Source organism: Podarcis raffonei, chromosome 15, assembly GCF_027172205.1.
Source record: "Podarcis raffonei isolate rPodRaf1 chromosome 15, rPodRaf1.pri, whole genome shotgun sequence".
Classification (NCBI taxonomy): domain Eukaryota; kingdom Metazoa; phylum Chordata; class Lepidosauria; order Squamata; family Lacertidae; genus Podarcis; species Podarcis raffonei.
Window position 1 is genome coordinate 13,151,686 of NC_070616.1, and position 24,637 is coordinate 13,176,322.

General features: G+C 46.8%; 1 protein-coding gene across 2 annotated transcripts in view; it reads right to left on the bottom strand.

The window, feature by feature from the left end:
• ZZEF1 (zinc finger ZZ-type and EF-hand domain containing 1) overlaps positions 1–24,637 on the bottom strand; it is a 76,427-nt gene that overhangs the window by 16,445 nt on the left and 35,345 nt on the right. The window contains exons 29-49 of one of the 2 annotated variants that reach the window (XM_053367948.1): positions 23,887–24,388; positions 22,489–22,653; positions 21,963–22,082; positions 21,060–21,221; positions 19,200–19,329; positions 17,432–17,570; positions 16,034–16,199; positions 14,892–15,157; positions 13,876–14,027; positions 12,771–12,945; positions 10,973–11,109; positions 9,802–10,076; positions 8,354–8,528; positions 8,023–8,155; positions 6,819–7,015; positions 5,980–6,099; positions 4,304–4,492; positions 3,386–3,486; positions 1,860–1,995; positions 991–1,350; positions 366–509 (exon numbers count right to left, since the gene is read on the bottom strand). In XM_053367948.1, coding sequence (XP_053223923.1) covers positions 366–509; positions 991–1,350; positions 1,860–1,995; positions 3,386–3,486; positions 4,304–4,492; positions 5,980–6,099; positions 6,819–7,015; positions 8,023–8,155; positions 8,354–8,528; positions 9,802–10,076; positions 10,973–11,109; positions 12,771–12,945; positions 13,876–14,027; positions 14,892–15,157; positions 16,034–16,199; positions 17,432–17,570; positions 19,200–19,329; positions 21,060–21,221; positions 21,963–22,082; positions 22,489–22,653; positions 23,887–24,388 — 3,944 coding nt within the window. Of the gene's footprint in view, positions 1–365; positions 510–990; positions 1,369–1,859; positions 1,996–3,385; positions 3,487–4,303; positions 4,493–5,979; positions 6,100–6,818; positions 7,016–8,022; positions 8,156–8,353; positions 8,529–9,801; positions 10,077–10,972; positions 11,110–12,770; positions 12,946–13,875; positions 14,028–14,891; positions 15,158–16,033; positions 16,200–17,431; positions 17,571–19,199; positions 19,330–21,059; positions 21,222–21,962; positions 22,083–22,488; positions 22,654–23,886; positions 24,389–24,637 lie in introns of both variants that reach the window. The other variant, XM_053367947.1, reaches the window with a different exon arrangement.

The following is a 24,637-nucleotide window of genomic DNA, read 5'->3' on the forward strand; positions in this document are numbered from 1 at the left end:
CTCATCTTAAGGGTTTTTGCCTGGATGGAATGTGTCCTCGTACTCGGATGACATCTCTCGCTTGCAAGGGAGGAGGCAGAGAGAGTTGTGTGAAGGTGTGTAGTCACTAGCTGGCATTTGCTGCCCTGCCCACTCTTGCCTCTGGCCACGCCCACCACTGGCATGTGGCCCCACCCCAGCCCAGAAGTTTGCCCAGAAGAGAACGTGGCTGAAAAAAGGTTCCCTGTGCCTGCCCTACTTGGAAACCTGCCTTCGTAAGTAACGCCATTAAGGCCATTTTCTCTCTCCTGCCCACGTCCCAGCTCTTGGGGGGCCGTCACCGTAATTTCACACAGGTGATGTCAGACTGCTGGGGGGGGGAGTACCTCAAAATTTGTGTTGTTGTTATAGGGGTGCTTGGACTCCCGCACTTGGACGGCCATCCCGGGCTCCTCCATGAACTGACAGGCCGTCAACGCCATCGTCGCCAACATGCTTTCATTGCAGCCGCGGAGCACTTTCAGGAGAATCTGCAGAGAGCACAAGTTAAACCGGCTTCAGAAGGCGAGTGCAGGTTTGCAAATGCAGCACAGTTGGTATCATCATCACTCCATCAGCTCTGCTGAGACAGGCCAGCCCCATCAGACTTCTCCCCTCGACTGGCACCTGGGGGCAGCCATTCCCTCAAGATGCCTCTGTGGGAAATGGGGAGCAAAAGGCTCATTCCATCAGCTTTGCTGATAGACCAGCTCCATCAGGCACCTCCCACCCTTAAACGGTGCCAGCTGGTCAATATGAGAACAGCCCTTCCAGAACTGGTTCCTCAGCTTGATTTCCCTCCCTGTCCCTTTTCCATTGTGTGCCATGGGTGTAAGCTTGTGGGGCAGGGACTTTAATTGATTTAATGTATTCTCTGGCAGGTTTTAAAGAGCCCTTTCCAAAGCCACAATCTTTCAATATGCCGGGGAGGGGTGTGTGTGTGTGTGTGTTTCTCTCAGAAAAAACTGCTACCTTCTCGCACAGCTGTTTCTCCTCCAGCTGCAAAAGCATATCCAGGATGTACGTCATGTGAGCCGGACCGCTGAGCTCCAGCATCTCTTCGCTGATCGCCACGTCGTCGGGCCACTTGGCCAACAGCAAAGCCAGGGCGTGCCTCGCGTAAAGGACGGCGGTGGCATCGTTGACCCGGTAGAGGTAGCCGCGCACGGCCTTCTTGCTCCTGGAGTCCAGCTCCTTGTGCAGGAGGACGGAGCTCTTGGTGCGACGTTGCTTGGCGTAGCTGAGCTGGAGGTCGCTTTCCGTGTTGGTGATGAGCTTCTGGGTGATGGGGTTGGATTCTTCTGTGGCCTTGTTGCAGGGGGCAGGCTTGGACTGTAAAACAGGAGCAGGCTGCAGAGATTCGGGGTTATATTTCACTTCAAAATCCAACACCACTTACCACTCTGGGGCTTTCCTAGGCAGATGCAGTCCACATAGTTTGGGGCAGCTGTTTTCCATAGCTACTACGGACTAGAAACTTACATTACTGTGAGGCTGCTGAGGATGAGGGACAGCAGTTCTTAGCCAAACTGAGCACCCTGGCTGAGTGGGGGGTTTAAATTGAGGCTTCCTGTGTCCTAGTCTAACCACTACACTTCACTGAATCAGCCACACTCATTTGCCACTGGAGACTAGTGTGACTCTTGGTGTCAACATTATGAACCTTTCTAAACTGAGTATTTATGTATTGCTTCTTCCTTCTTCTGTATACTCCCAATTCTTGGGATTCTGCAGTTTGGACATGCTGGATTCATTGCTATTTGCCCACCTGAATACTTCCAAATGTTTTATTTTATGTGCATTAGGTGCTCCTAGTACACTGACGTACGTGGAAGACTCACCAGACATGGCACAATGATCATGTCCGTATCGAGCGCTTTGGAAATCTGCTCCTCCGACCGCAAGCACTTGCTGGGCTGCCATTTCTGAGCCAATGTCCGGATCCTCTCATCCGTTGTCACCACGTCACCGTCAAACCTTTAAGGGCACACCCAAGCATTTTGCAGTCAAATTCCAGAAGCGTAAATAAAAAACAGGATCTTTGCATGAAAAGCCTTCTCCATTTACATTCCCAATGCTACTTCCCCAGGAAGGCTCTTGTTTGCTGAAATCTTGAATACGCTGATTGCAAAGCAGTTAAGTATTTAATGCCTCCCAGCTTTAATTTGCAAGATGCAAATGGCGTGGAGAGCTGAGTTGGCTGACAGCAAGAAGCCAACCTACCACTTAGCTGCTCTCCAAGGGGAAGGTGTATACAGCACAGGGAAAGCCTACAGGAAAGCCTACAGGCTGCCCGCTAAATGATGGACTCCAACTCCCAGCATCCCCAGCTACCAACATGGCCAATGGTCAGGATTATCATTATTCTACTTAATTTATTAATCGCCTTCTAAACCACTGTCTCAAGGTCATCTACAAACAAGGTAATTCAAAAACAGCTTAAAAGCACGAAAACGGCAAATGCACTTATATGAAAACTAAAACCATAACAAATGGGTAGTCATGGTAAAGACCCCTTTATCCCACTGGGAAAGCCTGTTGGAACAAAATTATCTTCACTTGTTTCCAGAAAGTGCATTCCTTGGCAGGAATGCTATTCCGCAGAAACAGGGCAGTCACGCTAAAAGCCCTGCTCCCAAGTTGCCACAAAGTGGCTTTCTGCGGCCTTTGGAACTTGCAGGAGGGAAAGCAGTGAGCTACTGAGACTGTAAGGGATGAGGAGGTCTCTCAAGCGACCTGGTCCTAAGCTGGTCCTAGGTGGAAGGGAGGTGGTGTCCGACACACATCTACAGTGGATCACATTGGCTGCTCTTGTTATAGTGGAAGAACCTGACACCAAGGCCTGCGCCTGGACTGCCTTCATTGGCTGACTCACTTCAGAGGAGGAATGCTTCTCTGCACAATGTAATTCCCTGCACTACATTGGGTGAATGGGGTCCATGGGGTCACGAAGAGTCGGACACGACTAAACAACAACAACACATTGAGTGAATACTGTTCTTTAGAAAGGTACTCAACTCTTCCTCATAACAGTTCATTAAAACACACACACACAAGCAACCCCTTCTTCCCCATCCCACTCCTGGAAAGGTAGTATCCATAATGCTCTTTTCCTCTTTTATTTATTTGTCCTTTTATGTTGTTATCTCACCTTTCTTTCATCACAGAACCCAAGAAGGCAGACATGTGCTTCCTAGGCAGTCACCCACCCAAAGCACTGGCCAAGACTCCAGATGTGCTCAGCTCCAGCAAGGTGGTGGCCTCATACGCCTTAAAAACATGTCCTTTTGTTCCAAAATTGATCAGTCAAGCCGGTGCATGCACCCACCCAGCTTCTCATTTCCAGCTAGCCTTGGGAACTCGTTACCTCTTCTGGACCTCCAGGAAGAATGAATCGGTCCTTTTCATTTGCAATTCATACATGGCCCGAAGGATATGCAGAGGGGCGTCAAGGGCATCGTGGGTCATCTGGAATTAAGTTCAACAGGGGAAATGGTCAATGCTTTTACTCTTTGCTTCTAGGGGACTATGATTCAACAATGGGTGTGTGACTTGCATGTGTTGTATGTGTGAGTCAGCCTTTGGAAGTCCCAAATTTGAAATTGGGTTTCATGAGCACATTTAAGCAATGCATTCATTAAGCTTTCTTTGTTAGTATCTTGTGGGGCCACAGAAAAGGGAGTTCCTGCTGCCTAATCTATCAGTTCATCCTGAGAACCATCAGAACTTCACCCAAAGCTGCTGAACAAAGATGTAAAAACAGCATCAGCAACTGTGGTCCAGTAGTACCTCAAAGACTAAGAGGTTTCCTCCTATGGACAAGAGTTCATTTCAGAGAAAGACACTTCACACATCTGATGAAGTGGGCTCCAGTCCCTAGGTCTGGACATGTTTGGAAACTAGCCAACTGCACAAAGGTAAATATTACACTTCTTGCTCCGCCCACTTTTGCCTCTGGCCCTGCCCACCACTCGCATGTGTTCCACCCCCCAAAGGTTCCTTAGAAGGGAATGTGACCCCACAGACTGAAAAGGGTTCCCCACCCTCGAAATAAGACCCGATCTGTGCAATGTGAGCTAACATACTGTGCTGCTTGGTGGCCTGGGCTAGCTCAGTTGGGAGAGCACGTGACTCTTAATCTGAGGGTCGTGCGTTTGAGCCCCACATTGGGCAAAAGATTTCTGCATTGCTGGGGGGGGGGTCGGACTAGATGACCCTTGTGGCCCCTTCCGACTCTACAATTCTGAGATTCTTGCCTGTTGCTAGATAAATGTCAAAAGTGTACCAGGAAGCATATTTTGGTGGTTTCATCCAAGCCCTCCAGTGGATCGAGCCTGTTCTGGTCAGCATCTGTGGGAGTGACAGCAGACTGATCCAATGCTTGATCCTGGTCCCTTTCACCAAGGTCTGGGCTCTTGTGCTCCGCCAGGGAGCTTATCTCCTTTTTCGATGAGTAAAGCATGATTGACAAGATCTGCAAGAGACAAAATGCAACTTGAATGTAGGTGGCAGACCAACCAGGCCACACAACCTGTAGGCTGACCTTCATCAACCTGGTACCTTCCAGATGTTTGGGACTTCAGCTCCTACAACAACAACAATTTTTAAACCTTTCCACTCTAGGTGGTTTCCAGGAAATAGGGGGGGGGGAATGTCAAACTTTAAAAACTTCCTGATACATCCCAGCCAGCATAGCCATACCTGACCGGAGTTGTGGTCCAAAAAATATGGAAGGCACCAGGCTGGTGACAGGTGCAATAGAGCCTTTTTGGCTAAGGATGGGGGTATAAATGCCTTAAATGCAATTGCCGTCAATATCTGAATCAATGCAACTTATGCGGCTGCCCTGTACAGAGTTAGGCCATTGGGCCCACCCAGCTTAGCACTGTCTGAAAGGACTGGCAGGAGACATAGGTTATTATGTTGATATGGCAGCGTGGGAAAGTCTTTGGAAAGGAGATTTAAAATTTACAGCATGCTTACGCATTAAAAGAAAACCACATGAAGCTGATGTATAGATGGTATTTGACGCCTAGCAAGCTGTAAGAAATGTGTAAGTCTAAATCCAATATATGTTGGAAGCGTAAAGAGAAAGAGGGTACTTTTTTCACATGTGCTGGTCCTGTAAGGTTGCAAAAGCCTTCTGGGAAATGATTTATAATGAACGGGGGGGGGGGGGAATGCTTAAAATAACTAAGATCAGAAAGAACTATTTATCTGTGCTACCACGGCTGCCCAAATGATAAATGCACAAAACTGGAAAGAGGAAATGACCCCAAAAAGAGATGACTGGCAACTAAAATTGATGGAATAAGCAGAGATGGCAAAGCTTAGCAGAAGATTAAGAGATCAGGATGATAAACTCTTTGTAGCAGAATGGGGGAAATTTATTGAATATATGAAAACAGACTGTAAACAATTAAAAACATTAGCAGGATTGATATAAACACGAGCAGCAAGGATTTTAAGGGAATTAAAAACAGATAAATGGGTAAAAAGGATAAATTAAGATATGCCGTAAGAGAATCTGATAGAAAAATAAGAAACTGCAGAAGAGGAGGGAGGGAAGTCGCAGCAAACATTACTGGATTTGTGTGTGATTTATATTTATTGTTGAATAATGTAAAATGGGAAAATGGGAAATAAAAATGTATATTTAAAAAAAAAAATGAAATGACTGGCAGGAGGCTCAAGAGGAATTAGTCCTGTTTAGGCATTCAAAATAAGGCTCAAAATGAACACAGTTAAGAGTCTCCCCTCCAGACCTCCATAACTGATGCATGAAAGGTCACAAGAGGAAGACAAGGTTGGCTCAAGGATCTCCTCTACACCCCTGCATAGCTTGAGCCCTCATGTGTTCTCTTTGGAGGACTGGAAAGAGCTACCGCAGATGAGCAAAAGGAATCATTTCAGATGCAGGGGACCAGCAGCCCCGCCAACTTGGAGAAACCCCTGCATTACCTCCAAGTCTCGGAGAAGCCAGGTCTTACTGAAGCCTGTTCCTTTGCTGCACTTCTTCACCAGCAATTTAAGCAGACCCGTCTGAAGGAAGGCGGTGTGAATTTCTTCAAAGGGATGCATCTGCCAAAGACAGGGGAGAAAAGAGAAGAAAAACCTGTTGAAACCAGATATATCGCAGCCCAGATGGAAAACTGCTTGCATGATGTGGCTTTCGTGTAATCTTTACATCTTAAACCTTATACTTGGCTGCTTGAATTATACTCTCTGAACCACTTTTTTTTCCTGCCTCTGAACAACAATATCATATTCAAAAGGCATTGGGCGCATGAAGAAATAGGGAGTCACCAGGAATAATGCAAATCTTCTTCCAGCCACTTTTCTGAGGTTTGCCCCCTTGTTTCTTTGGACTGAGATTGGCACCGTCCTGCTTTCTTCTACAGGCCACTTCCAAAGTCAAACGGATTTCGTGTTTGTTTCCCCCTCTTCCCTCCCCGTTCCTTTCCCCTTGTGTGCTATGTTCTCTCTTTTTAGACTGTAAGCCGGAGGACGGGGCATTTAGTTTTAATGGCTTGTCTGTAAGCCGCTCTGGGAGCCTTTTCAGCTGAAGAGTGCGGGATCCTAATGCTCTAAACCAGGGTTTCCCAAACTTGGGTATCCAGCTTTTGTTGGACTACAACTCCCACCATCCCTAGCTGGCAGGACTAGTGGTCGGGGATGATGGGAGTTGTAGTCCAACAACAGCTGGCAAAACACTGCTCTAAATAAATAAGGTATAGTGAAGACCACTGGCTTCACCACCTATATCCACTGCCTATAGTACCTGCCATGCTATACTGTACCTTAAGCGTCCTGTATAGCCCCTTCAGGGCAAGAGATAAGACCCAGGTTGCTTCCACAGCCTCTGCAAAGCTGCTGTTGATGCTGGTCTGGAGGAGATGGCTGGTGATGAACACAAAGTGCTGGAGGTACTGCCGCAACTGGCACCGAGACTCGTCATCGGCTTCTCCGCATGGCTGAACCAGCTGGAGGTCTTTCACTAGAAAGCAGAGGAAGGAGGTAACTGTGCAGGTCTCTGCTGGGGATCGTGGCCTGGTTCAGTACTGGGGCCAACCTTGACCTAACACCCCAAGTGTTCCACGGATAGCATCAACCCAAACATCAATTCTATTCGCTTAAAAAATAAACAAAATCAGGTATACACAAAAGTGGGACGCTGATCGTGCATCAAAATAACCCCAATGCAGGCAGCAAGGTAGAATATAGAGATTTTGTGGTGCCGCAGCATTTATTTTGCCAAACGTGCCACTGTGTAAGCAGCCACCTCTGAGCTTCTGTCTAGAAAAGTAATGCATAAAAATGGTGATGCGTTCAAAGAACCAAACACCTGAAACCCATTCTCAAATCCCATCCCATTAATTTCCCGCAACAGTGAAAAATGAACTGCCTTAGAAATAATAAAATAGGATTCATGGGGTTCCACAACAGTCTTCGTGTTGTGTGGCCATCACTCTCATTCATTCATTCAAACATTTTGATTCCTTCTGCCAGCCAAGGTCATTTTTACTTGTGATCTCTAATCTATGCCTTTATATGGATTTTTAATGATGTGCATTTTATTTGCGGGGTGGTGGTATGCAACTAAGTTCCATTCACAGCAGACCCATTGAAATTAATGAACGTGACCTCATTACAGCCATTAATTTCAACAAGTCTATTCTGAGTAAAGCTTAAGTTGAACACCAACCTGGGTGTTGCCTTTGTTTTTACTGTTTGCATTTTAATATGCTGTTGTGCTGTTGTGATTTTAAACTGTTGCCCTGAATGGCAAAAGGACACCAGAAGGGCAAGGCAGAAATTTCTGTGTGAGGGAAGTAAAACAATTCATTCATTTGTTAACCAACTAACACGAGTCACTTCTTTAAAAAAGAAAAAAAAAGTGAGTGTTCTAGCCCTTGTGACTGTGAAGGCAGCTAAGAGCAAAACCAAGTGGTACAAGAAAGGGGGATCATGCTGAGATCAAGTTGAAAGGAAGAGGTGTAGAACCTGCTTTTCTCTTCCGTGTTTTCATGTCCACAACCACCGCCCTGTTCTTCTCTGTGAAGTGCTTGAGGATGATCACGTTGTGGGCCTCATTTGCGTTGTCCATATACACAGACCGGGTCCCCATGCACAAGACCTGTAGGCAGCGGAGAGAGAAAGAAAGAGAGCAGAGAGGAGGTCAAACTCCAGGCAAGGATTGACCACGACTAACTTTTATGCATCCTCCCCTGCCCTAGCAAAAGGCATTTTTTGTTGTTGTCGTTGTTGCAATTGTGGCAGCGCTCCCTGGGAAATGGTTCCGCAGAGGCAGTGCTCTAAAGCTCAACACACTCACCTCTGGAAAGCCTACAAGTACCAGCAAGGTAAAGATGTTGGTGTGTTTCAGCTGGAAGGGCAGCTGCTTGATGCAGTGGTCTGTGAACGCAGCAATCACACTGTGCCATTGTGCAGAGGCATTCAGGGCTCGGAGGATGTCGGCCATAGTGCATGCCCAGTCGAGGCCTACACGGCTGAAAAACAAAAAGTTTGGGGTTTTCTTAGGCTGAGCAGCCCATTTAGCTGTGTGTCTGTGTGCGCTATTCATGCACCAGTGAGGTTTCCAAAACGACAAATGACTCCAATGATCAAGCAAAGGCACACTTCCCTCTGATGCTTAGCAAATACCTTAATCAAGGGTGAACAAGCTTTCTTGGAAATGACAGCTGGCCTCCCCCCATAGAAACAGCATGCTTGGTACACTCTAGGGCAGTGGTCCCCAAATCTTTTTGGACCACTGCCCCCTCCATGGGTCCACAAACTCATCCCCACTGCCCCCTGCCCAATAAAAAGCATTATTCAGAATACTGTAGTCGTTTACACGGCCTGCTAAGGATGATAACAACACCAAATAATTCAAAACAGTAATGATAAACTGCACATTCATTCAAAATCCAATCAAAACTATTTGATTAATTCAACAAAACTGATGAACTAGATCCAGCTATTACTGATAATGAGATATCTTGTGAAAACTCAGAATCACAAATACAGTGGTACCTCGGGTTACATACGCTTCAGGTTACATATGCTTCAGGTTACATACGCTTCAGGTTACGCACTCCACTAAGCCAGAAATAGTGCTTCAGGTTAAGAACTTTGCTTCAGGGTAAGAACAGAAATCGGGCTCCGGCGGCGCGGCAGCAGCAGGAGGCCCCATTAGCTAAAGTGGTACTTCAGGTTAAGAACAGTTTCAGGTTAAGTGCGGACCTCCGGAACGAATTAAGTACTTAACCCGAGGTACCACTGTACAAAGAAACTTGACTATAGCTTTGAAAGCAATCAAGAGCAGTAGAAGGTGTTACACTTCAGCCTCTAACCCCACCTCCAATGCTACCTCTGCCACCCCCTTGCCTCTTAGCACCCCTTGGTAATTTCACCACCTCTGGGGGGAGGGGGGTACTGCTCACTGCTGCAGGGAAAAACTGTCATCTTCTGAAGACCTACGAAACTAACCAGCTCATGTTGCCAGGATGGAATGGAGAGGGGTAAATGCCCCCTCACTATGCCAGAGTCCAGGCTGGTGCAGCAAAGAGCCCTGGATCAGGCCTACTGTAGTGATACGACAACAGCAGGGCCTGGTAGGGACTCAGTGGATCCTGTGCTTGCCCAGTGCCCCAGACCATGGGGGGGTGTGGGGGTGTCCTGCACTGGCTATTGCAGGTGGGGAGACCGCCTGCAATAACTTCTGCCCACCTACCGTTCCCTATTCCAGGATTAGGCAGAGGAAAACTTTTCTCTATGTACCTGTCCAGGCAAACTGCTCCCAAGCTGAAGAGGAGATGGGTCGTCTTCCATCCTTCTGGCACAGAGGACCCATCGGCAGCAACGAGGCCGTGCTTGGCCGAGAGGACCGTGGTCACGGCAGCGTCTACTTCTGCAGGCATCAGCCTCCGAATCAACTGGCCTAGGAGCCCCAGGGTTAAGTGGTAGGTTTCATTCAAATGGCCGGCATTCGAGATCACAACTTGAAACATGAGTGGGAGGATCTGGTCCAGGTTCATCAGAGACATCGTCGAGTCCTGCAGAGAGGGGAGAAGGGGGGAGGAAATCAGAGGACTGGGGATGTGCTTCACTCCTTTTCTCCGTTTCCAGTTTTTGCCTACTTCCAGCTGGGAATGGACTGCTGGTCTCACCTGAAATGTGTTTGTAAGCTAAAGGTAAAGGGACCCCTGACCATTAGGTCCAGTCGTGGCCGACTCTGGGGTTGCGGCGCTCATCTCGCTTTATTGGCTGAGGGAGCCGGCGTACAGCTTCCGGGTCATGTGGCCAGCATGACTAAGCCGCTTCTGGTGAACCAGAGCAGCACACAGAAACGCCGTTTACCTTCCCGCCGGAGCAGTACCTATTTATCTACTTGCACTTTGATGTGATTTTGAACTGCTAGGTTGGCAGGAGCTGGGACCGAGCAATGGGAGCTCACCCCGTCGCAAGGATTCGAACCGCCAACCTTCTGATCGGCAAGTCCTAGGCTCTGTGGTTTAACCCACAGCGCCACCCGTGTCCCAAAACAAATGTATTTGTAATGGGTGTCAAATCAACACCTGGCCTTCAAGGCAAGAAATGTTCGGAGTCAAGAACACATAGCTCTTTCCTGTCCTCACTCAGTCTGCTTCCTGCCTTCATCCAAGGTGGGCTGTCTATCCAGCTGTTTATTCACCTCTGCTTTTTACGAGCAGGCCCAAGGTGGATGGCTCAGCCTCAGGCTGTCCCATGCAGCAGTCAGCTGCACTCTCCACACCCAGTTGCAGGTTCAGGTGGTTTGGTGGGGTCCCAAGGATGGGAAAAGGCCACCTCCACCACCCAGTTCTTTGTTAAGCCTCTGCCCTCTTCTCCTCCAGCTGCTTTACCCGCTTCCTTCTTCTTGCCACCCAGAAACTCCCTGGCTTCCCTTCCCCCAGTTTGTGCAGATTCTTACTGATTTCAAGCGAGGCAACATGGCAGCCAGCAACCCAAGAATCCTCTTCTGGGAGCACTCGGCAAATATCTCCTCTTGGCTAGGCATCGCCTTCACTTCAGCTCGGCATGGAGTCAAAATGTCGGCAACTTCAGCATCTGCAAAACAAAAGAAAGCAACATAAATTTCTCCAAATTGCAGAATTGTCATCACTGTTGAGGTAGCAGGTTCACAGTGTGCTCCCTCCGCGTGCTTGACTTTCTCTCGCTTTTGGCACTGACCATGGTGCAGCATTGCATCTGCAATGTGATAACCGTGGTTAGCTTTAATTTTCCTTATATTTCCTTATGCCCTGCAAGATCAGACCAGAGGACCATCCGGTCCAAGAGTCCTGTTTCCTACAGCAACCAACCAGATGCCCCTGGGAAGCCCCTCGCAGGAAATGAGTACATCCTGGTTATTCACCAGCAGGTGGTATTGAGAGGCATGTCTCAGATTCCTGAGGATACAGCCATGGATTGATCTTTGCTGGTGTCACACAGCTCTACTTCTCCTTTATATCTGCAGGTGAGAAAATGGATGTGCTAGACCGTTCTCTTGCCTTGGTAATGGACTGGATCGGAGCCAACAAACCAAAGCTCAATCCAAATAAGACTGGGCCACTGTTAGTGGGTGGTTCCCTAGAACGAATGGATGAGAGGTGGCCTGCCCTTGATGGGCTTACACTCCATCTGAAGGAGCAGGTACATAGCTTAGGGATACTCCTTTGCTGTTGCTGGAAGCTCAGGTGGCATCAGCTTCGGCTGGTAGTCCCACGGTGCCACTATCTGGACAGGGATAGCCTATCTTCTGTTGTCTATGCTCTGGTAACCTCGTAAGTTAGATTGCTGCTACACGTTATACCACCTCTCCCCATATGAACCAACCCAGACCCTGTGATCATCACCTGAGAGCCTTCTTGTGTCTTCCCCCACAAAAGGCTCCCCACTTATGGAATGCTCTCCCCAGGGAACCTCACCTGGCGTCTTCATTATACAGCTTTAGGCACCAGGCAAAAGTGTTGGGGTTTTTTTTTGGTAACTAAGCCTTTGGCTGATTAACATTCTATGTCCTTCTAAATGTGTTTGTAGGAGGGTGGTGGTGGTTTTTTTATTTGTTCTTGTTCTTATTATGTAATTCGTGTTCTCGTTTTGTATGTTTATGTTGTGATCTTCGGATGCAAGGCGGGCTACAAATTTAATTAATTAATTAATTAATTAATAATAACAACCCCCCTTTAAAAGTCCTCTAAGTTGGTGCAATGCACGGTGTGAAGCAGTGAAGCATCTAGCCTCAATTTAGCCAGTCCTCCAAGCCACCTTGGGAGGCCTGTGCACTCCCTCATCTGCACTCCCAAGCACAGCATCACTTCCTATTTGCAATTTAGTGCTAATCAAGGCTTACTGCAATGCTCATATTGGTAAACCATGACTAGCACTTACCTTTCTTCTATTAAGTTCTCTAAACATGCATAAACTTCTGCTCAGAAATTATTCCCTCTCCTTCCACCAACTCATTTTTCCACATTTAAGATAAATATAGTTTGTAAGGCTGCTGGCTAGGGTTGTCTTGAAAGGCACTTGGTACATTTTAGGCAATTTAAAAATGATTACTATCGACTACATGTTATTACCAGCTGCAGGCGCAAAGTAATTTTGATGCCAAACAATGGCAGAGCCACCAACTTAGAAGAAACATGTTCAAATGATAAAGGAGAAAGACATTTAAAAACAGAGTAGTGACTTGAAATTCCAGGATCCAAAAAGGAAGTAATCCTTACCTGCAGATATAGATTCCTTCGCTTGAAAATCTGAATTAAGGGCAAGCTTCTCTCTCTCTTGTGTTACCACTTCTTGCTTCAGTGGAAGGCCGTTGGAGGGCTTGCCCTCCGTTTTCACTTTCTGCCCTCGTTCGGTATCTGCAGAGGCCTGGATTTCATCAGCGTTTCCATTCCCCTACAAATAAAGGAGAGGCGAAAATTTCAACAGTTTTCTTATGCAGTTGGCAAGCCTGGCATGTCAAAAGCTAAAACAAACAGCAGGGTGGAGAACCTGCAGGGTTCAACTTCACCAAATTGGGCTGCCTTAAGAAGGTTCTCCCCCCTCAGCCAGAGGGATTTGTTTCCTCTGAGTCCTGATCCAGATGGGTCCCTAACTTCCAGAGCATAAGGAATTTGATAAGTCTGCACTCCATCCTTCCTGGGATGGAGGAAACTCCCCAGCTGAAAAGCGAAGGGAGTGGGTGGTGGTGATTGGCAGTGTAGGTGTGTGGGAAAGAGGACGTGTGCGCTCAATGAATGGGTGCGCTTGCTATGTTCCTTGTGAGATGAGACCTTCGTTTCCTACACTTTTGAACTATTAGCTATCAGCCTGAAATTACCACAAATACAAAAAAACCAAGGTGAAGTCAGATTCAGGCCCTAGGAAGCCATCATTCGTTCCACCCACCGCTCATGTCTCTTTGTTAACAAAAATAGGATTCTTCATCAATGACAATATTCACGTGTGAAGGTATACCACAGTTAATCGTTTGCTGTGAATGTGGAGCTCACTCCCACCTTCTAGAAAACAGGAGTCAACATCCTCCTGTTCTGCCTTATCTGCTTATAAGCTGCAAGAATCTGCAGTGCAGGGTAGCTTTTGCCTACCCGGTGTATCCTACAGCTGTTTTGGTTTATAACTCACAGCAGACCAAGCCAGCATGGCCACAGGATGCTGGGGCTGAAGAGAGTTGTAGCCCAAAACATCTGGAAGGTACCATGTACACAGAAGTTGGTACAGGCAGTCATTATAGCTGCAGAGAATCATAAAAAGGGACACCAAAAGAGGGACCAGTTTGAAGCCTCTTTCGTTTACATTGAAGCATTTTTTAAAATATATATTTACGTTGCAGTGGGTGAAAGATGCAGACGTCGCCTTATCGGTTTCCATGGCTCTCTCACCAGTGCCGTCTGTGGAATTTTCTACTGATAGTATCCCCTTTTCGGGTAAAGATTCGCTTTCTGGCAACATGCAGAGCAGAGCGAGGCTTTTCAAACCTGGGTGTGGGGGAAGGAAGATAAGATGATCCAAAAGCGGAACATGAATGGACCAGATCCTAAATGTGTACTGGGATGAGGGTGGAGGAAAAGAAGGAAATAAATCCAACTCTCATCATAATTAGAGCAAGTTCTAGAACTTGAGGGTTAAGAAAATGAACTCTGTGCCTCAGCAGTGTTCAAGAATCCAGACCAGCTCATATGGGGTTTACTGCCACTGCTGAAAGCCTCCCTTCCAAATTATCCTATTCCCTAGCCACCAGGGATGGGGAAAGGCAGCCTTATGGACTGAACAGCCCACACTGGGTAGAGAGTAGTTTAGCAAAAAGAGCAGTGCAGGTACAACGTGTTTTGACAGTGGGGGTTTTAAATGCTGGAAGAGGGTGTCCCAACAACCCCCCAATCCTTTATTATTTAAATTTCTTAGCCACTTTTTTCCTATGGCAACTCAAAGTGACTTACAATATTTTAATCAAAAAACATATACACCAGCAAAAAAACCAACACCCCTACGATAAAACACCCCACCCATGCAAAATGTTAACCTCTGCAATCTCCATCCTGAAACGGAATTCAGATGCAGACCATATGGCAGGGTGCAGGGATCCCCCAGTCCTCCATACGCTGCTGAACTACACTTCCCATCAGCCTCAGCAGGCATGAACAGTGGCCACGGATGAGGGGAGTTGTAGTTCAGTAACAACCAGAGAGCCAAAGGCTCCCCGCTCCTACCTTACAGCTTTGTATCAAAGCAACAGGCCTTAGCACGTGGGCAGAATCTATGCCTGGGATAAGCCATGTGTCGTCCCCCACTCCCACCGATGCTCTGCCCTGGGTCTCAGCAGCCATCCCCATGCCCTTCACCTTTCCCATGCTGCACTTTCATCAAGCAGTCCCCAATCAGCTGGATGCACTGCTGCTGCAGGGCCCTGGCGTGGGCGACGACCTGGGGGTCAAGCGCCTCCTCGCCATCCCCTTGCTTGCCGCTCGACAAGTCGGCGCTGTAGAGAGCCAGCGCGGAGAACAGCAACCAAGAGTAGTTGTGAAGGTAGGGCTGGATGAGCCGATGGCGGTCACTGATCCGGATGGTCATCATTGGGTGCGCTGTGACGCTGTGGGTGGGCAGGTGGCTAAAATGGAGGCGAGGGGGAAAGAAAAGCAGAACTTCTCGTTACGATGGGTGGCTGGCACTGCTACTAGCAAAATGTCAACAGGATACATGTGACTCCCTCTAGGCGCAAAGCGGGGTTGTGCTCTGTGGGGCGCATGGGCACAATACAAGTCTCTGCAACCTGGACTGTCATCTTCTTTCTTGCTTATTTTCTGAAAATGCTTACAACATACTATCTTCGCATACCCCCAACCCTCTCAAAAGTACTGCTCCATCCATATGGGCTCTGCACAGTTCCTGGCACAGGAAACAAATTCATAGGGCAAGGATGTAGAGGTACCCTATTCCTAATGTGTCAGATTAGTAGGTTCAGGGGCGGGGTGTTCATAAAAGAAACCAGGTACATCCGGCAAGCGTGTGGGCTCCCCACCCCTGACTCAAGCTAGATTGGGAGAAGTGCTGAGCAAATTGCACCCCTCCACCTGATAATGCCAAAAAGTAAAGGTAAAGGGACCCCTGACCATTAGGTCCAGTTCTGGCCGACTCTGGGGCTGTGGCGCTCATCTCGCTTTCTTGGCTAAGTCATGTGGCCAGCATGACTAAGCCGCTTCTGGCAAATCAGAGCAGCACATGGAAACGCCGTTTACCTTCCCGCTGGAGTGGTACCTATTTATCTACTTGCACTTTGACGTGCTTTTGAACTGCTAGGTTGGCAGGAGCAGGGACCGAGCAACAGGAGCTCACCCCGTCGCGGGGATTCAAACCGCCGACCTTCTGATCGGCAAGTCCTAGGCTCTGTTGTTTAACCCACAGCGCCACCCACGTCCCAAAGTAGGGGTGCCCAATTCCCAAGCGTGATCCCGTTAAGATTCAGAAGGTTGTGAAGGCACAGTACCTCTCAGAGTACTTCTTGGCGGAGTAACACCCAAAGCAAAGGTCAAAATCTTCGCACACGTTGCAGTTCATGCGCTGCCCAACGATAATGCCCTGGCAGTGGTCGCAGGCATATTCCATGTTGACCATGTCGTGATTCGCCTCGTGGCCTTCGGGTCTCACTCCGCCTACATGGGATGCAAAGGGACCGCAACGGGTGTTCAAAGCAGCCACCGTTCATTCAATCTCTACACCACTCTTGCAGCATAACTGTTGAACAAAGCCGTTTCCTCAGCCTCTGCTGCCTAGTACCTTCCAGATGTTTTGGACTACAGCTCCCATCAGCCTCAGCCAGCACACGGGGGTGTAAGCTATAATGCCAAACATCTGGAGGGCACCAGGTTGGCAAAGGCTGATATGTTCCGATTTCTCTTTCTTAAACAGGCTTAAAAATGACCCTTTGGAGTGCACACTCAGTGTCTTTGCATGGGCCAAGAGCCAGAAGGTTCAAAGTCCTTGCTGGTAAGACTTTTGAATGGCAAAAAATTGAGATGTTTTGCTTGCATGGAAAATGCCTTGCTGGATGTGACCAAAGACACATTTAGGTTCCATCAGCAGCCCATTGGGAATCTCTGGGAAACTTTTGAGAGACGAAAAAGCAGCACTTCTTCTCCACTGCGTCTGGTATTCTGAAGTTTACTGCTTTGGGCCATGGAGGTTCCATTTAAGTATCACGACTTATCACCTGAAGAGGCCAAGGCTCCAGTTCAAAGCCTGTCTTTGACACTTCCGGGTCCCCTTGGAGCAGAGAAATGGGGAGCCGGTGGCCCTCCAGATATCGCTAGAATGCAGCATCCATCAGCCCCAGCCTGTATGGCCAAGGGTCAGGGATGATGGGAGTTGTAGTCCAGCAACATCTGGAGGGCCACAGCTTCCTTATCACTGCCCAAAAACACAAATAAGCTTGGGTTGATGCGAGTTGGGAGTTTAGAGAATAGCTAGAGGGCTACAGGTTCCCCATTCTTGCCCCCAAAAATAGAAAGAGGAGAGAGAGAGTGTGAAGGGAAAAGAAGGCAGTAGATAACTTGAAGTCCCTTTTCTCTGGTGGGAAAACAGGCCAGTAGTAGTTGATGAATGTGCTGGGAATCCACATAACATCAATCCATCTTACACATACACACCACTACTTGCAAATTATAGTATTTCCATGTTTTACACCATGCCCCTCCTTTTTCTTGTGTGGACAATATTGCCTGTTTCAAAATTCAGAAAATTGGTGCCATTTTTTTAAAAAGTTAATGCAAAAGGATCTCCTTTGATGTCTACTTTAAAAAAAAAGGAAAAGAAAGATGTTAAACTACAAAAAACTGAGCACCCCCTTTGAAGAAGAAACGATGCCATTTCTGACCAGCCGGCTTACCCAAAAAGCACGTTTTGCAAAGATCCATGTCGTTGCACTGCAAGCAGCGGTAACGATGCCAAGGAGCGATCTCATCGCACCCGTCACAGGATATGTCCACGTGTAACAGGTCACAGTAGCGGGCAATGAACATGTGCATCTGGAATGAGACATGGAAATGCTTTTCAGAAAACTTTAAACCATAAAATGCCACCATCTTGGCTCTGCCCACTGCAGGTCCAACTCAAGAGCCATCATCTGTAGCATGGGCAGATCAATATATTTTTGATAGAAATCGTTGAATTGTAGAGTTATTCTTAAATGCGTATTTTTAATGGGCATTTTGCTTTGTTCTTTGAGCTTTGAACAATACTGCAAAATCCAGAAAAGTGCAAAACCCGAGAGATAACTGTGTTCCAAGCCACAATTAACTTCAGGAGGTGCAGCATCAGGTCAGTCCACATCAGAATATACAAGAAAATTAATTCCACGCAAGCTACAATGCCTCTAGATCAGGCATGTCCAACAGCTCGATCGCCCTTGGTCGATCGTTCCCCCCCCAAAAGCTAAAAAAACTTTGGGTCTTCCTCACCCAAAAAAGCGCAACAACTTTGGGTCTTCCTCCCCAAAAATCCAATGGGTAGATCACTGCCAGTTATTTTATAGTGGGAGTAGGTCGCTATCTCTTGGGAGTTGGACATGCCTGCTCTAGATAATGGAACAGGAACTGGGAAGAAAGCCCATCACAGGGAAACATCAGGTGGGAAGAATTTGAGTTTTGCAAAGCCTGGAGGGCTTTGGGGGGGAAAGCAGATGGATGCAGAATTGCTTCTCGGAGTTTTGCTCTCTCTCTCTGCACAAACAGCGCTCTCAATTAATGCCAAGAGAGAACTTGGTTTCAGCCCCAAGGAGGCTTCTGCTTCTAAGAGCCAACTCAGGTGCAGTCTACAGTAATATTTTGAAGTAGTATCATGAATATATACAACTCTTCCAGGTACAAACAAAGCTGGTTACACACTCCCCGCACCCCCAGATTCAAAGCTATCCTGTGAGTGAGCAATATTTTGGAACTTGGAAGTACCTAGCATGCACATTCTGAGTTCCCAACTCCATCCGCCTATCGGTGTTTTCAGCCAATGACTAAAATGTGTTTTTTAGTCATGCTGCTGGTTCATTAAAGTAGCTCTGCGAAAGGGTTTTAAACCAGCTGAATATATATTTTAATGCATTTCCAGGATTCTCCTCTGCCCTGCCCCCTGGCCCCCATTTTGAAAGTTTCACAATGATAATGATATACTAATGTTGTTATATGGTTGTTTTTAATTTGCTGGCTTGGGTGGATTTGACCCCAAAAGGCATCCTATAAATATTTAAATGCATAGATAAAATAGAAGGCAAATCAAAAATTGACAGCTAGCTAAAAAGTTGCGGGAAAATGAAACATAAAAATGCTTTCCGAATCCCAAATGGGGGGGGGGGGAGAGATTGCACGCTCCCAGGGCCACTGGGTGGACTTCAAAAGCTCAGCAGGTTTGAAGGAGCATCTTCCAAAGCCAATGTCAGCCATCTGCCTTCTTGTGTTCAGGATACATCCTCCCTTTACCCCATCCCACAATGTCATCTCCAGTTCTCGGAGTAGGGTCCTTGGGCCTCTCGTACGTGCCGCCCCAACACCTGCCAGCTACAATATGCCCATCCATGCCTGCCCATTCCACCAGCTCTGCCTCCACCTGCTCTACCTCTTGAGCCCTTCCACCAAACCCAGACCAAAAGTTTTCATTCTACTGACCTTCCTCTGCTTCTCTGGATCAGCCTGGCTTATCTTGTCGCACCAGCTTTCAAAGACTCCTTCTTGACACTCGTCCATCCACTCGGAGTTCTGCTTGTAGTCTGCGAGTTCCTCTTCCTCGCTCCACTGGCTAGGAACAAAGGCACAACATTAAATGCTTTCTTCTTAGAACGGCAGGACCAAAACAATGGGAGGAAGAGGGGCTGCAATGTTTAATGGATCAAAAGCCGTTTGATTCAAGTAAAAAGAGGCCTCAGGTTAATATGCTTCCAATATCTTAACTGTAGCCTGAACCTGGTGTTCCAGATTAAGAGCTGAATAGAAGAATTGTTCAGTAAGTCATCCACAATTATGCAAATTAATTTCATTAATGCACAGGATTGCCCCTGCCCCTTCAATCTGGAGAATGTGGCAAGCCTGGAAGCTTGGAGGGGGTGGGGCAGGGATATCTCTTCTACAGTCCCGCTGTTCTTTTGAGGGTCTCCATCTCAGAAACGCAACAAGCATAGGTCAATGCGTGGTCAGGGACAAGATCCTGCAACTTAGGGAGAGTGGAAGTGGCCTGAGAACACAGCACCACTGAGGGAGTCCTTTCAGTGGTAATGCCCTGGTTTGTGGGGTGCCCTCACCAGACAGGCTTACTTAGTGCTCTGCTGTCAACCTTTCAGCACCAAGGGAAGACCTTTTCATTTCCCCACATTCCAGCGTTTCTAAAAACTGTTTTCTGTTGTTGTTTTGCTATTTAAGGTTTTATCTCTATGTTCTATTTTTTAAAACTCAAGTCAACTATTTATCACACTTTCACATGAACACATTTGTTAATGGGTGGCACAGAAAAACTTGCTGTACTCCCGTTTGTTTTCATAATTAGCACAAGCACTAAACCTATCAATTTAACCCTCTTTAGGATGCCTATTAAAATTAATGCTTTAAAAATAATTTGGTCTTCTTCCAAAGAATCTCCTTGGAGTGCCTGCTCTAAGTGTCCCCCATTGAATTATCTGAGGCCAGTAAGAGGGTTTTTTTCGGTGCTAGCACCATAGTTATGGAACAGCCTCCCCAGGGAGGTTTGCCCAATGCCAGCTTATTTCCAGCAACACCCAGGTCTTTTAAATAGCTGGTGCAGTATGACCTTCTATGTTTTTAAATCTGTGTTCTAACTTTGGAGGAGCAAGGATGCAGGTTTTGATTTCATGATTTTATGACCTAATTTGCATTTCCAATGTATTTAGAATTATTTCCTGTTAAACCACAAAGAGAACTTTATGCTGTACTGGAACAGCATACAAATGCCATTAATAAATGAAGTTTTAAAAAGTGGGCTAGCCCTACCAGAAACTCACAACCCCTACCAGCCATAGGAACAAATGTGGAATCCTGCAATGCAGGCAGTTGATATATTAATGCAAACAACAAACATCTCAGTCTCAAACTCTAGGCTCCACTAAGGGAAAAAAGAAAAACAAGGCAACTGTATTTTTTTAGAGAAAGCCAGCTCTTGTAAGAAACAGTAACTGCTTTGGGAAATATCTTTATTTTGCATTATTTATTCACTCGTCAGATTTCTATCCCACCTTTCAGCCAAGATCCCCTCAAGGCAGTTCTGGGCAATTCCTACAAATGCACAAGCGACTTCCCAGCCAAAATTATTTCACAGGCTTTCAAAGAATCAGAGTTGGAAGGGATCCCAAGGGCGACGTAGTCCAACCCCCTGCATTGCAGGACTCTCAACAGGCGGTCCCCCATCCAATTTGAAACCATACCAGACCCTGCTTAGCTTTGCAAATGTGCTAGTCATTTTGTTGCGGCACCGATAGGAGTGTCAAAGCAAAACAAACCCAGGTACTTGTCCCAACTTACCAAACTATGCTGTCATGTGTACTTATGTTCTCTCGTGACATGTTGATAAGGAGGTGTGGCAGCTGTATATCAACAAAGAAGGAAAGGTCACTTGGCTCCCAACCCATGTCCAAGAGGTGAAGGAGAGACGTCTGCACGCAGGACAAGGCAGGGAGCAACGATCTAAACGAACAGGGAAGACAAACCAGGGCAGCGCAATTAAAACACAGAGGAGCTGCAAGGTTGCAGGTGGCAAAAGCGAAGGAGAAGGGACAAACGGCCTTAATTTCATTTGGGGGGTAAAGGGGGCTATGACCAAAGGAGAAAACATGATGGAATTTGCACATAGTGTGGAGGGAAGCAACATTGGAAACAACCTGATTTTTCTCCCTTGTTTATAATACAGAGCCTTTTCTGTGGCTGCTCCCCTACTGCGGAATTCCTTCCCAAGAGAGATCAGACTGACTCCTCCTTCCCCTTGTTATCCTTCTGCCAGCAGGCTAAGCAAGACCTTCCTCTTCAGACAGGCCTTTGAATACTAAGGTGCAGACGAAGACTGACCACTGGGCTGCTGTCAGGGCAAACTGCATTTAAATTGCTGGTTTTAAATGTGTTTTATTAGTTTGGTTTTGTAACTTTGTGTTTTATAAAGTTTTTAACGGCTTTGAGCTGCCTTGAGTCCCAACTTGGGAGAAAGGCAGGATATAAATACCTTAATAAGTAATAAATGATACTCAGAGTGATGCAATAAAATTGATTGATAGTAAGTTATGGGACAATAGGATGTACTCTTCACACAACACCAGGGACAATTATCATGGTGGTTGGAGTAAAGGAGTCTTACAAAAAAAAATAAAGGATCTTGTATGCTTTAAGAGAAAGAAAGAAAGAAAGAAAGAAAGAAAGAAAGAAAGAGGTCCATACTTCTCATCGAGGTCGTTAAATCCTTTCAGAGCGTTGACCAAAAAGAGAAGAAGCTGGTAGTAAGATTCCCGTATTTCCCGGTGCAGCTCAGCCCCACAGCCTTCCAAGTGTGCAAAATAGCTGGGAAAAAAGATATATAGGCTGCTGAATTGCATTTTATAAGCCTGCCATTGTGTAATATGCCCCAACAACCATACTACTTCAATCTCCCATTGCACTGACACCAGAGCAGAGGGGCAATGAGAAGAACCAAAACGAAGGATTGAATGTGGGTGGGGGAATACATAACTTGAGCTACTCCCAAGATCATCCATTAAAATATGACAGTGCTAAGTGTATGACAGGTTAACCGTATTAAAAAATATTTTTTATTAAATATGCTGGCCTCGGGTACCCCCATCAAAGGTGTAGGCCATACTAAGAATGATGGACCAATGGCTTGATTGGACGCATTTCACTCTCTGCTAACCTGAGCTAAAAATGAACAACTGCCTATGCCTGAAGTGCAGCTTTCCACATGTCTTACTTTGTGAAGTCTTTTTGGCAAGCCAGGAGTTCCAGCAGGAAGATGATGCAAGGCGGGGTGAAGCAGTGAGGCTGGCTGAGGGATTCTAGGCACTGGAGGATCATCTTCAGCACTTCCAAGATGCTTTTGGCTTGAGCTTTCCTCAAAGCAAGGACTTTCAGAACGCTAGGAGAAACACACACACACCTTCCTATTAAACCTTTTCCTGCATTGGCACAAGGGGATGGTGCATTAACCCACACCGATGAGCTTCTCCGTCAACAGAGAACTGGTGACGTCAAGAAGCCTAACAAAGTGGCAAGTGGTGGGCATTTATTGAGCAGGACAAAATTTGGCAGCAACGTGATGACAACACGCTACATGGTTTTATGGTTTGTTATAAGAAATGATCTCTTTCAGCTTCTGCCTTCTGGAAGAAGGTATAGGGCCAGGACTAGCCGCCTGAGAAACAGTTTCTACGCAAATGCAAATCTGGTTCTAAGCACAGCATAAGGGGTCTCTATAGTATAGTGTATTTTAAAATGGGGTTTCAGAGTTTTTAGGGGTTTTTGAATGTTTTATGTAGTTTTGTAGTAGTTTTATGTAGTTTTGTAGTAGTTTTATGTAGTTTTTCAATTTCATTGTTCTGCATGGGACAATGACAATAAAGATATTGTATATCGTATATCGTATACATCGTATAACAGGGTTTCCTGATATATACACAAAAGCAAGAAACACTGTCACGTACACTCACCCACCGGGATGGAATTCTTAACTCAAGAATACATTTCTATACTTTTATGTACTGTTTAGGAAGAAGAGTTTGGATTTGATATCCCGCCTTTCACTCCCTTTAAGGAGTCTCAAAGCGGCTAACATTCTCCTTTCCCTTCCTCCCCCACAACAAACACTCTGTGAGGTGAGTGGGGCTGAGAGACTTCAACGCAGTGTGACTGGCCCAAGGTCACCCAGCAGCTGCAGGTGGAGGAGCGGAGACGCGAACCCGGTTCACCAGATTACGAGACTACCGCTCTTAACCACTACACCACACTGGCTCTAGGCAGTTTATGTAATGTGTTAGAACCAAAAACAAATACTTCTCACAAAACATTCACTGTTGAGCACATATTCTGAGGCAAAACACACCTTGTGCCATACTGCAGTTCCTCGTATCTGATTGGCCACTGTGAGAACAGGATGCTCAACTAGATTGGCCATTGGACTGATCAAGCAGGGCTCTTCTTATGGTCTCACAGTATCCTATTGTTCAGCAATAAGCACCACAGGCCAAGAGGTAGCAGCCAAACAAGCAAATCTCGAACGCCCCTTGAGGTTTTTCTGGAGCCTCTATTTAATGAGACGCCCGGTTTTTCTTTTACCCTGAGTCTTACCGGCACAAAATTGGATCTGGCTCACCTTTCATGAGAAAGAGATTGGTCCTTAATGAAGTCCAAGGTGTGTTTCAGGATGGGGTATTTCTCCTTAATGCTGGGCACAGGCTTGGACTCCTCCATGGAGCGGAAGGAGAGGAGCCGGAGCCTCCCACGGCTGAATGGAGGCTTCCGAGTGGGAGTGGAGGGAGGGGACAAGGCATCTTCTTGCTCCGACAAGTTACTGTCAAGGGATTTGCTTTGGGACGCAGGAGACACTTCTGTCTGCGGCGAGTCTGGCACCTGCTTCCTCTTTGAGCTGGAGGCTGTGGCCTGACCTGCCTCTGGGAAAACAAAACCAGTCACTCCAGAGACGGGGGAAGAATCCGACGCTTGGAAATCCGCTTCAACGACAGAGCTCGTCCTCCGACGTCGGTCTCTGTGGCATCGCCCAAAGTCCTCTGCATGATCCAAGTCGTGGCCTTCTGCCTTGGTCCGTGCAGGCAGAAAACTGAGCAAGAGTTGACTTTTCTGGATGCACTGTTGTGCTGCAATAGAAAGGCAACAAGTGCATCATGAGAGGGGTGCAACTGGGCTCCTCCTGCTCTGTGCATCTTGTATCAACAGATGAAATGTTAAGTATTTCATAAGTGCATGGCCTACCTTACAGCTCTCGCTGTAATAATAATAATAATAATAATAATAATAATAATAATAATAATGATAATAATAATTTATTATTTGTACCCCGCCCATCTGGCTGGGTTTCCCCAGCCACTCTGGGGAGCTTCCACAAA